The 12,967-nt window shown below is 38.3% G+C and overlaps 3 protein-coding genes across 3 annotated transcripts; all 3 read right to left on the bottom strand.

Annotated features, from left to right (window-relative positions):
• On the bottom strand, nt 1-921 carry LOC309327542 (olfactory receptor 13H1-like; the record flags this gene model as incomplete). The annotated part of the gene is made up of 1 exon (XM_081836840.1): nt 1-921. The coding sequence occupies one exon, from the start codon at nt 919-921 to the stop codon at nt 1-3; it is 921 nt and encodes a 306-aa protein (XP_081692966.1).
• A 4,535-nt stretch (nt 922-5,456) lies between these two features.
• LOC309327540 (olfactory receptor 13H1-like) lies at nt 5,457-6,377 on the bottom strand (the record flags this gene model as incomplete). Its single annotated transcript, XM_081836838.1, has 1 exon — nt 5,457-6,377. One exon carries the CDS (start codon nt 6,375-6,377, stop codon nt 5,457-5,459), a length of 921 nt encoding a protein of 306 aa, XP_081692964.1.
• Nucleotides 6,378-11,497: 5,120 nt separating this feature from the next.
• LOC309327013 (olfactory receptor 13H1-like) lies at nt 11,498-12,427 on the bottom strand (the record flags this gene model as incomplete). Its single annotated transcript, XM_081836045.1, has 1 exon — nt 11,498-12,427. One exon carries the CDS (start codon nt 12,425-12,427, stop codon nt 11,498-11,500), a length of 930 nt encoding a protein of 309 aa, XP_081692171.1.
• Nucleotides 12,428-12,967: the final 540 nt, after the last annotated feature.

Genomic DNA, 12,967 nt, shown 5'->3' with positions numbered 1-12,967 from the left:
TTACCTTACCATAAGTCTTCTTAAGGCTCCTTTTACTTCCTGATTTCTGAGTGTATAGATGAGTGGGTTTAACATGGGAGTCACAGTTCCATAGAAGAGAGAAATTGCCTTATCCAGTTCATTTGTGGTTTTAGTTTGGGGTCGGATATAAGAGAATATAGCAGTGCCATAGAAAATGGTTACCACAGTCAAATGGGATGCACATGTAGAAAAAGCCTTTAGTCTCCCATCTGATGAATGGATTCTCAGAACTGCCACAATAATGCGTAAATATGAGAAAAGGATAAAGGCAAAAGGAACAAGCAATGTGAGGGATCCAGAGAAGAACATAAGCAGTTGGCTCACGGAGGTATCTGAGCAAACAAGCTTCATAACAGCTATGACTTCACATGTGAAATGATTGATCACATTTCTTCCACAAAAGCGAGCTGGCAGGGCATAAATGGGAATAACCCCTAAAAAAAAGGCACTTGACCATGTCCCAGCTGCTAACTGAATGCACAATCTCTTGTTCATAATAAGCATGTAATGTAGTGGGCTGGAAATGGCTATAAGCCTGTCATAAGCCATAACAGCCAACAGGAAGCATTCAGTTGTTCCTAACCAGACACCACTGCTCATTTGCAAGTAACACATTGCAAAGGACATGGTAGGTTTGTCCACCAGGAGATTTGCAATGGCCTGTGGGATGGAAGTTGTTGAATATCCAATGTCAAGGAAGGACAGATTACCAAGGAAAAAGTACATGGGGTTGTGGAGTCGAGGATCAGCAATGGTGCCCAAAATAATAAGAACATTTCCTGCAATGGTTATGGAGTAGACAACTGTCAGAAAAGCTATTAATCCCATCCTTGTCTTTGGTCGACCAGAATAGCCAATGAGGACAAATTCAGTCACTGCAGTCTCATTTTCATCTTCCATATCCTGAATGAAATATTCAATGACACTGAGAATGGGATTGTCTAAAGAAAAGAAATAACCAACTTGCTAGTCAATAGTATTCAGGTATTTCAGTCATTAACACACTCTAACATGCTAAAAAAATCACAAGCAGTTACTTTTAAAACCTTACAAAACTTACTCCCTTTTAAAATTACATCAAAACTAAATTGCAGCCATGTGGGCACTCTTTTAACATGCTTACATTCTATCCTCTTTAACTGAGAAATCGATTGGTTGGGGGGGTGAAGTTTGTATAAATGCGTTGCAAACTATGGAAATCCCCTATCAATCTGCCATTTCTTCTTCTGTATTTTGCTGGTTTATTCTCATCATCAAATGGCTGGCTCACACACAGGTTTTCAGGTAAGATAAGGAAATTTTCCTAATATCATTTGAAAAGATAAAAATGTCGCCTGAGTGCAGTGAAATGATGGAATTGATTCTGAATGAATGCTTTTTAAAGTAAGAAATATAAGAATTTCCTCATGGATTCGTTGGGAAGAGGCACTAAAAATGAGGGGAAACATTTGATCTTTCTGGAGAATGCAGCAAAGATCACACAGTCCAGTTAATAACTAAACCTTGTACTTTGAATTTATGCAGAAGTCTCCATATTGTCTTAATTCAATTGGACTAATGGGAGAAAGTTACTATGCTAACTTACTTAAATTCATTTAACTCAGGATTCAAGTTACACTTTTGTGATTTCCCCTGCCACTGAAGCAATACATTGTTCAGGGAATCTCCCTGACCTTCCAAAACGGCTGCAGAAGGATAATGGAAAATTGTTCTTCTGCAAACCTGCATAACAGTAGAATTAAATTTCTGTTTCCAAATTATGTCCCACTAACATCAGAGATCACTAGGACTTGTGAAGGTAAATTCATATAGGATTGCATCCAACAACATGTCTAATCTTAAGTAAAGACACATTGAATTCAATCAGATATACTCTACGTTTATTTGGAGGTTATCAAACAAATATGATTTCTGCCACTGCATGTTGTATGTGCTTACAATGGATGCCCAAACCAATAAATGCAGATGTATTAATTGCTGTTTTTGTGCATTTGAATATTTGTTTTCATTTTGTTTAATCTTCCCAGTATATTTAACAAGATGAATACATCATTCAAGTTCATTTTCTCATTTAAGAAGAGACAGCTGCTCATTCAATACATATAGAAATATACTTTTAAAATAGACAGTGAATACCTTCAAATGCCTTTGACCTTCAAAGCATTTTGGATATCCTCCATCAGCATTTGTTATTAAACTGAGAGTTGACATTTTTTAACCACTGGTCTTCACCTAGTGGATCATGATTCACTCATGGGTCACAACCAGACCAAAGACAGCCCGCCAGAGCAGTCTTTCATATATGAATGGTAAAAAATAAAAAATAAGAAGTATGTTGAAATATCAATATCTGAGCTAAGTATGGATCCTGTGTCTGGGAAAGTTTTATAACATTATGGGTACACAGGATAAAGGATAGCATTAATAAAGTATTAATTTCTGGTGTTTGGAAAGTTTCAAAATGTTCCCAGTAGAGAGAATGATGGTGCAGAAGGCAGTAGATATATGTTCGGGGAAAGAAAAGCCATTTTCCCCCTGAGTTAGTTAGTATTTTTAAATGTGCATCCTTATTCTGCATTCCCTTGGCTACATAGTCCCAGGAGCCTCATTGATTCAGCAGCCTCAAGAACACTCTCCATGCAATGCAGGGTTTTGTGTGTACCTGCTCATATTGCAAAGAAAAATAAAGAAATCTGGTGTGTTATATGTGGGGGTGGTCCATAACACAGCAGTTGAGTACATTTTAAATGAAAAGTTGCCCAACAACTACAGGTAGGGTTTGCGAATTTCCCTGCCTGAAATCCTGGAAAGCTGCCACCAGTCATTGAAGACAATACCTAACCAGATGGACCGGAGGTCATAACTTGTATAAGGTGACTTTTAATGTACCTGTGTTTCACAGCAGTTCCAAACTCATCCCCCTCACTGTTTCATTTCATGATGAGTTGATTTCCAAATTCCCTTTATCTACATACATCTCCTTAGAATTTTAATAGATTCGCCATTGAATGACATGGATGGAGATTCTTTTACCTAAAAATGTTTACCTTTGACATGTCAGCAAGATTTGCAAGAATCTTTTATTAGCAATACTAACAGAAGAGGTCCAGATAAAAGATTGCTCCTTGTTTAAATATACTTTTACTGTGGCACCTTTTCCCTTCACACAAGTCTTCTTAATGCTCCTTTTACTTCCTGATTTCTGAGTGTGTAGATGAAAGGCTTTAGCATGGGTGTCACTACCCCATAGAAGGAGAAACAGTTTTATCCAGCTTTCAAGTGTCTTAACTTTGGGGCTTGAGGTATGAAAATATAGCAGTGCCATAGAAAAAGCTTACCACAGTCAGGTGGGAAGCACATGTAGAGAAAGCCTTCAACTTGCTACCTGATCAATGAATTCTTAGGGTGGCCATTATAATACGCAAGTATGTGAAAAAGATAAAGGCAAAAGGGCCAAGAAATGTGAGAACCCCAGTTCAGAACATTACCAGATGGTTCAAAGAGGTATCTGGGCAGGTAAGCTTCAGAACTGCTTTCACTTAACCTGTCACATGGACAATCATGTTGTTTCTAAAAAAGTGAGCTGGCATTACATAAATTGGGACTATCCCTAAAAATACATCAGTGTTCCATGTTCCAGCTGCTAACTGAATACAACACCTCTTGTTCATGGTTAGCATGTAATGCAGTGAACTGGAAATGTCTGTATACTGGTCATAAACCATGATGGCCAAGACGAAGCATTCAGTCATACCTAACCAGACACCACTGCTCATTTGTAAGTAACACATTGCAAAGGACATTGTGGGTTTGTCTACCAGAAGATTTGCAATGGTCTGTGGGATGGAAGTTGTTGAATATCCAAGAAGGATCCAAGAATGTCAAACAAGGACAGATTATTGAGGGAAAAGTACATGGGGTTGTGGAGTCGGGATCAGCTCTCTTCCTCCTTCTGCCATTCCTACCCATCTACGTCTGCTCTTGGGGGCGGGGACATGTTGCAACCATCTAGAATAGATCTAGACAGGATTGGGGGAACCTCAAGGGTGGAAAGGAAATAGCTGGAAATTGCTTCCCTGGGATGATCATGAAATATATTGTAGTCAAGGCTGATGAGCCATCATTTTTACTTTGGTTAATAGTTTCAGATTTGTTTAAAAAAATGAAAAGTATGTTGTTGTTTTTTAAAAAAGTTCAATAATATTGAATGTGAAATCTTAAACATATTTATTTGCCGATTACATAAGATGTAAAAAAATTATACATTGCTTGGTAACAAATAATAAACAAACAAACAAAACTCTCAAAGCAGATAAAACTATTAAAAGAACAATTAACAGTAATAATTTAACACTTTTGAAAAGTTTAAGTGACAATAAATTATAAACAGATTAAAAGTTGCATAAACCTTCTAAGTAACTGGGTATTTACAATAAATATTTTTGTCATTTCTCCTGGGTGTCCTTTATTAGTAGTTGGTATTAAATGAAAGAAAAGCCCTATAAGACTTATTACTTTGTTTCTTAGTTAGCTAATATTTTTAAACCATGGTTTTCCTCTACATTCCCGCTGGAGTATATTCCCAAGAATGTCACTGATTCAGCAACCTAAGAACAGCCTCACACCATGCAAAATTCATGCTGTTAATCTTTAAAGAAAGAAATTAAGCCTCCAAATAATTTTTCATTCAGGTAAAAATGAACGTGGGCAAATGGGATTGCTGCCCTCTCTGAAACTGACTGCAGTCATAGACTAATTAAAATACACTGATTTTACTGAGGCCTATTGAATCCACTCTGAGTAAAACATAGTTGAAAACCACCCAATTAAAATAAAGTGGAGGAGGGCTGCAATAGATGCTAGAATATCAACCCACATAAATATTAAATAAAAAGTGGAAAGAACGGGGGGGGGGGGATATTACTGAACTGTCCATATATCATTCTCTGGTGAGGGAATTTCAAAGATGTGACTTCACAATTAAAATGCCCTTGGTGGTGACTCAGAATGCTACAACTTCAGAAAAACATTATTATTATTATTATTACTATTATTATTATTATTATTATTATTATTAAAAAGGAGGGAGTAAAAGGGGGAAAATAAAAAGTAAAAGATGAAAAGACTTTTGATTCTCTGTATTCACTCAAAAGGATATCAAATGATTTAATTTTTATAAACCAATATTTTCTTTCAATCTTCAAATCCAGTTACTACACATTCATTTTCTCTTTCATGCAAAATGTCCATAAGAAGTTTCCAACGCTAAAAAAGAATATAATGATTTTTTCCTGATTAAACATGATAAGTTTGTAAGCTCAGCGAAGTCCCATAATTTTATCAACCATTTCTCAATAGGAGGGACTATATCTTTCCAGAAGTTGATTGTTTTTTCATTGTTGAATCCATTTGTTTGTTTCCTTTAAATAATTCCTTTACCTTACAATAAGTCTTCTTAAGGCTCCTTTTACTTCTTGATTTCTAAGTGTATAGATGAGTGGGTTTAACATGGGAGTCACAGTTCCATAGAAGAGAGAAATTGCCTTATCCAGTTCATTTGTGGTTTTAGTTTGGGGTCGGATATATGAGAATATAGCAGTGCCATAGAAAATGGTTACCACAGTCAAATGGGAGGCACATGTGGAAAAAGCCTTTAGTCTCCCACCTGATGAATGGATTCTCAGAACTGCCACGATAATGCGTAAATATGAGAAAAGGATAAAGGCAAAAGGAACAAGCAATGAGAGGGATCCAGAGAAGAACATAAGCAGTTGGCTCACAGAGGTATCTGAGCAAATAAGCTTCATAACAGCTATGAGTTCACATGTGAAATGATTGATCACATTTCTCCCACAAAAGCGAGCTGGCATGGCATAAATGGGAATAACCCCTAAAAAAAGGCCACTTGACCATGTCCCAGCTGCTAACTGAATGCACAATCTCTTGTTCATAATAAGCATGTAATGTAGTGGGCTGGAAATGGCTATAAGCCTGTCATAAGCCATAACAGCCAACAGGAAGCATTCAGTCGTTCCTAACCAGACACCACTGCTGGCTTGCAAGGAACACATTGCAAAGGACATGGTAGGTTTGTCCACCAGGAGATTTGCAATGGCCTGTGGGATGGAAGTTGTTGAATATCCAATGTCAAGGAAGGACAGATTACCAAGGAAAAAGTACATGGGGTTGTGGAGTCGAGGATCAGCAATGGTGCCCAAAATAATAAGAACATTTCCTGCAATGGTTATGGAGTAGACAACTGTCAGGAAAGCTATTAATCCCATCCTTGTCTTTGGTCGACCAGAATAGCCAATGAGGACAAATTCAGTCACTGCAGTCTCATTTTCCTCTTCCATATCCTGAATCAAGTATTATCTTCAAAGACACTGAGAATGGGATTTTCTGAAGAAAGGAAATAACCAACTTGCTAGTCAATGGTATTCAGGTATTTCAGTCATTAACATAATGTAAAATGCTAAAGATTCACATGCAGTTATTTTTAAAATCTTACACATGTTTCTTTGAGGGAAGCCATGCAGGCACTCTTGTAACTTGCTTACATTTTATCCTCTTTAACTGAGAAATAGTTTAGTTATAAAAGAAAAAAGTTTGTATAAATGCATTGCGAACTATGGAAATCCCCTATTGATCTGCCATTTCTTCTTCTGTATCTTGCTGATTTAATTTCATCATCAAATGGCTGGCTGATCACGCATAATCTTGGCACACATTGGGGTCTGACCTCTTAATAGTATAGCATACATCTCCCACAGACCATCTGAAATAGCGGTACGTGTTTTAGAAAAGCTGCATTAATAATTCAGAAATTATGGCCACACAGAAGTTTTCCAGCAAGATGAGGAAATTTTCCCAATATCATTTGAAAAGATAAAAATGTTGCCTAAGTACAGTGAAATTATGGAATTGATCCTGAATGAATGCTATTTTTAAGTAATGAATATAAGAATTTGTTTATGGATGCATTGGGAAGAGGCACTAAAAATGAGGGGCAACATTTGATCCTTCTGGTGAATGCAGCAAGGATCACACAGTCCAATTTAATAATTAAATCTTGTACTTTGAATTTATGCAGAAGTCTCCATATTGTCTTAATTCAATTGGACTAATTTGAGAAAGTTAATGTTAACTTACTTAAATTCATTTAACTCAGGATTCAAGTTACACTTTTGTGATTTCCCCTGCCACTGAAGCAATACATTGTTCAGGGAACCTCCCTGACCCTCCAAAAGACCTGCAGAAGGATGATGGAAAACTGTTCTTCTGCAAACCTCCATAACATTATAATTATACTGCTGCTTCCAATTTAAGTCCCACTAACATCAGAGTTCACAGGGACTTCTGAAGTTAGGTTCATATAGGATTGCATCCAACACCATATCTAATCATAAGTAAAGACATACTGAATTCATTCAGATATACTGTAGGCTTTTCGTAAAGTGATCAAACAAATATGATTTGTGGGACTGCATTTTGTGTGTGCTTACAATGGATGCCCAAACCAATAAATGCGGATGAATTGATTGCTGTTTGCTCATTTGAATTTTTGTTTTTATTTTTGTTTAATCTTCCCAATCAATTTACAAGCTGAATACATCTTTCAAGTTCATTTTCTCTTTTAAAAAGAGACGACTGCTCATTCAATATACCGTAATTTTCGCTCCATAGGGCGCACCGGACCATGGGGCGCACCTCGTTTTTAGAGGGGGAAATCAAGGGAAAAAAATATTATTTCCCCCCCAGCCCCAAAGAGCAGCGTACAGGCTGCGCGCAACCTCTCCCTGCCGGAGGGGTTGTGCATGGCTATGGCAGAAGCCAAGACAGCGAGCGGGATGGATCCCGCTCACTGTTTTGGCTTCCTCTTTAGCCCCGCAAAACCTCTCCCTGGCACAAGCCAAGACAGCAAGCAGAGAAGAGGAGACCCTTCTGTTCCTCCTCCGGCTTCCAGGCAGGTGCGTGGCTGAAGGGGCGCTGCGCAGTTCTCCCTCTCTGCGCAGCGCAGAGAGGGAGAACTGCGCAGTGCCCCTTCAAGCGAAGCTGGAGGAGGAACAGAAGGAGACCCAGGAGGAACAGAAGGGACCTCGCGCTGCGCTCCAAAGGCTTTGGGTTCCTTTGGCTGAAGACAGGAGAGTCTTGCTCTCCCGGCTTCAGCTAAAGGAACCCGAAGCCTTTGGAGCACAGCGCAAGGAGCCTGCATTCGCTCCATAGGATGCACACACATTTCCCCTTAATTTTTGGAGGGGAAAAAGTGAGTCCTATAGAGCAAAAAATACGGTATATAGAAATATACATTTAAAATGAATACCTTCAAATGCCTTTGACCCTCAAAGCATTTTGGGTGTCCTCCATCAGCATTTGTTAGTAAACTGAGAGTTGACATTTTTAACCACTGGTCTTCACCTGGTGCATCATGATCCACTCAGGGTTCACAGCCAGACCCAAGATGGCCCTCCAGAGCAGTCTTTCAGATATGGAAGGTGAAAAAATAAATAAATAAGAAGCAGGTTGAAAAATTAATATTTGAGGTAAAGGTGGATCCTTAATCTGAAAAAGGTTTTATAGCATTATGGGTACACAGGATAAAGGGTTGTATTAATAGAGTATCAATATCTGATCCTTGGAAAGTTCCAAATGCTCCCAGTAGAGAGAAGGGCAGTGCAGAAGGCAGTGAATATATGTTCTTGGAAAGAAAAGCCCTTCTCTCAGCTTTTTTCCTTAGTTAGTTTACATTCTTATTCTGCATTCCCTTGGGTACATATTCCCAGGAGCCTCACTGATTTAGCAGCCTCAAGAACACTCATGCAATACAGAGTTTCATCTGTACCTGTTCATATTGCAAAGAAAAATAAAGAAATCTAGTGTGTTATATGTGGGGGTGGTCCATAACACAGCAATAGAGTACATTGCACACGAAATATTTCCCAACACCTCCAGGTAGGGTTGCAAATTTCGCTGCCTGAAATCCTGGAAATCTGCTACCAGTCAAGGAAGACAATACCGAACCACATGGACCAGTGGTCTGAGGTTGTATAAGGTGACTTTCAATGTTCCGGTGTTTCACAGCAGTTCCAAACTCGCCCCCCTCACCGTTTGATTTCATGATGAGCTGATTTCCAAATTCCCTTTATCTACATACATTTCCTTAGAATTTGAATAGGTTGGCCACTGAATGACATGGATGGAGATACTTCTACCTAAAAATGTTTACCTTTGACATGTCAACTAGATTTGCAAGAATCTTTTATTAGCAATATGATCAGAACAGGTCCAGTAAAACATTGCTCCTTTTTAAATATACTTTTACTGTGGCACCTTTCTGCTTCCCACAAGTCTTCTTAATGCTCCTTTTACTTCCTGATTTCTGAGTGTGTAGATGAAGGACTTTATCATAGCTTGGAATCTGTTATGTTGGTTCTAGGGATCAATTTTATTTGTCTCATTCACTATTCAATGCAATTTACATAATTTTTTAAACTTCATTTATGTAAGTTACAAATTTACATAAATAACATGCTTTCTTTCCACAGCATTTATTGTCAATGCAAAGGGTGGCGGGGGGCACAAATTAAACAGCAGGAGATGTCATACATTACATATCCATTGCACAGTGTCAATAAATAACAACAGTTATTACCGGACACAGGATGAATATGGGAATATCAGCCATTTCCACATCTTCAACATCCCTAGTAGGCTTCACTGTGATTTAGGACCCTTACAGTCCAGGATTCTAAACTGTGTGGAGAGCAGAGTAATCTCCCCCAAGTATTTCAGCTCCCAGTTCATGAAATGGTATATAGTTGCGTGATTAGAATTCAATGAAGGAACAGGGCAGAAGGACTTTTCCCCACTCTCCTTCTTGCAAAAATCTAATCACATAGGCATGGACCTCTGAAGAGCGCTACTGAGTAACCATATTCTAATTCCAAGCTCTTTTACAAGTTTAAATTACTTCTCCATGAGTTAAAATGGAAGGATCGGGAAATAAGAAGGGAGAGAAGCATGAAAAACAAGCAGCTGACCGACTGAGATATGAGATTTAGAAGTGCAAGACCCTCTGAAGTATGGTGCCCATAAATATTAGACTTCATTGACTGACATAGAACCAGCAATAGCAAGAGGGCATGTCTTTGAGTCCTGTAGCATCTGTTTGCTCATTCTTACATTCATATTGAATATATAACACAGGAAAATAAAGGAAAGAAAGAAGCATACTGGTCATAAATGTTTATAATCTCTGACTGCTTTGAGCTATGCCCTAGAAAAGCACCCTGGTTATTTGAGCAACACATTTGACAAATGAAATCACAGGTTTTCTAGAAAATGTGCTCTAAAAGGTGAAAAATACTAGCTACAAGAGAAGGGGCGTTCATGAGGGGGAAAGTACATAAGGTTGTGAAGCAAAGAGTTAGTGCTCACAACCAACATTATAAGTCCACTTCTAATTAGAGAGCCAGTGTGGTGTAGTGGTTAAGAACGACAGTCTCGTAATCTGGGTAACCGGGTTCGCGTCTCCGCTCCTCCACATGCAGCTGCTGGGTGACCTTGGGCCAGTCACACTTCTTTGAAGTCTCTCAGCCCCACTCACCTCACAGAGTGTTTGTTGTGGGGGAGGAAGGGGAATGTTAGCCGCTTTGAGACTCCTTAAAGGGAGTGAAAGGCAGGATATCAAATCCAAACTCTTCTTCTTCTAATTAATTTACAGTGCAATTGTGTGCATGCTTATTCAATTAGTACTAAGGCCCACTCTCAGTGGGTCCTACTCCAAGTGAAATGGAACTACAATTACCATGTTTCTTTGAGGGAAACAATGTGCTTTTAATATATGGTATGATTGTGACCTCAATCACTGCATGACTGGAACAACTTTTGCAAGTCCAAACCTCTCCTTCCCCTGTGCACCCCAGAAACTTGCTTAGGATTATCCTCAATCCTTCAGAGTCAACTGGGAGGAGTGTGGAGAAAGCATGGGGAGAGAAGAAAGGAAAATTCAATTGCACTTGCAGAGATCATTGCACAACATAAACTTAATTCTACATCCTCAGTAGATTTAACTAGGGAATAGAAAATAATCTGTCTTTGGCCACCTCATGAGAAGAGAAGACTCCCTGGAAAAGACCCTGATGTTGGGAAAGATGGAGGACACAAAGAGAAGGGGACGACAGAGGACGAGATGGTTGGACAGTATTCTCGAAGCTACAAACATGAGTCTGACCAAACTGCAGGAGGCAGTGGAAGACAAGAGTGCCTGGCATGCTCTGGTCCATGGGGTCACCAAGAGTCGGGCACGACTAAACGACTAAACAACAACAGAAAATAATAGAATATAGTGGTGCCATTGATTTTTTTAAATCACAATCAAGTAGAACATACCAATGGATAAAGGCTTGTTCAAAAGTAGCAGCACCTATGAGAACTTAATTGTGTTCACTATATCTCTATGCTCATTTTTTAATTATTATTTCTCTTTTCTTCCCAAAAGTCTTTTTAATGCTCCTTTTACTTCCTGATTCCTGAGTGTATATATGAGTGGATTTAACATGGGAGTCACAATTCCATAGAAAGCAGAAATTATCTTGTCTAACTCATGGGTACTTTTAGTTTGTGGTCGGAGATACGAGAATATAGCAGTGCCATAGAAGATTGTTACTACTGTCAAGTGGGATGCGCATGTGGAGAAAGCCTTCAGTCTCCCACCTGATGAATGAATTCTCAGAATTGCCACAACAATACGCAAATATGAGAAAATGATAAAGGCAAAGGGCGCAAGCAAGGTAAGAATGCCAGTTAAGAACATCACCAGTTGGTTCATGGAAGTATCTGAGCAAACCAACTTCAAAACTGCTTTGAGTTCACATGTCAAATGGTCAATCACATTTTGTTTACAAAAGCGAGCTGGCATTGTATAAATGGGGATTACCCCCAAGAATAAGCCACTTGACCATGTCCCAGCTGCTAACTGAATACAAAACTTCCTGCTCATTATTATTGTGTAATGTAGTGGACTGGAAATGGCTATATACCGATCATAAGCCATGGTGGCCAAAAGGAAGCATTCAGTCACACCCAAGCTAACACTAATGCTCATTTGCAAGTAACACATTGTATAGGACATGGTGGGCTTGTCCACCAGAAGGTTTGCAATGGACTGTGGGACTGAAGATGTTGAATATCCAATGTCAAGGAGGGAAAGGTTACTGAGGAAAAAGTACATGGGGTTGTGGAGTCGAGGATCACCTGCAATCACCAAGATGATGAGGCCATTTCCCACCACTGTTATAGAATACACAACAGTCATGAAAACGAGTAATCCTATCCTTGTCTTTGGTCTACCAGAATAGCCGATAAGGACAAACTCAGTCACTGTCGTCTCATTTTCCTCTTCCATATCCTGAATTCAGTATTATCTGCAAAGACATAGAGAAAGGAATTAATCTAAATCAAGGCCACGGTCAAATTACAAAAACGTTATGCAAGTAAGCGTTTCAGTCAGAGGGGAGGATGGCTTTTTCTTATGATGCTTTATTTATTTTATTTAATCAGAAAGTTAGCGTGAAAATATTACTTCTCTTCAAGTATCATAGGAAAAATAATTCACATTGTATAATTTAAATAATTCACATTGTATAATTCTTTGCATGCATTCTTTTTATTCAAGTGAGAGTAGGAGATTCTTGATTAAATTATGAAAAACAATACTTTGAAAGCAATAAAATGTAATCCAAAATGTATTTGTTTAGGACTTTTTAAGTTTATAAATATGCTATATAAAAACAAAAAGAAAAATGCATTTTTGGTAAACAAAAAAACAAGAAAACTTACTCAAATTTATAGACAAGATTAATAAAGATGTAAATACAGTTAAAATAAAATTATTATAAAGTATTAATTATTTACCTTTTCTTAAGAAAATAAATAAATGAATGTT

This window comes from Podarcis erhardii (assembly GCF_964252035.2).
Source record: "Podarcis erhardii genome assembly, chromosome: 13".
NCBI classification, from domain to species: Eukaryota; Metazoa; Chordata; class Lepidosauria; order Squamata; family Lacertidae; genus Podarcis; species Podarcis erhardii.
This window is presented reverse-complemented; position numbering and strand designations above follow the sequence as displayed.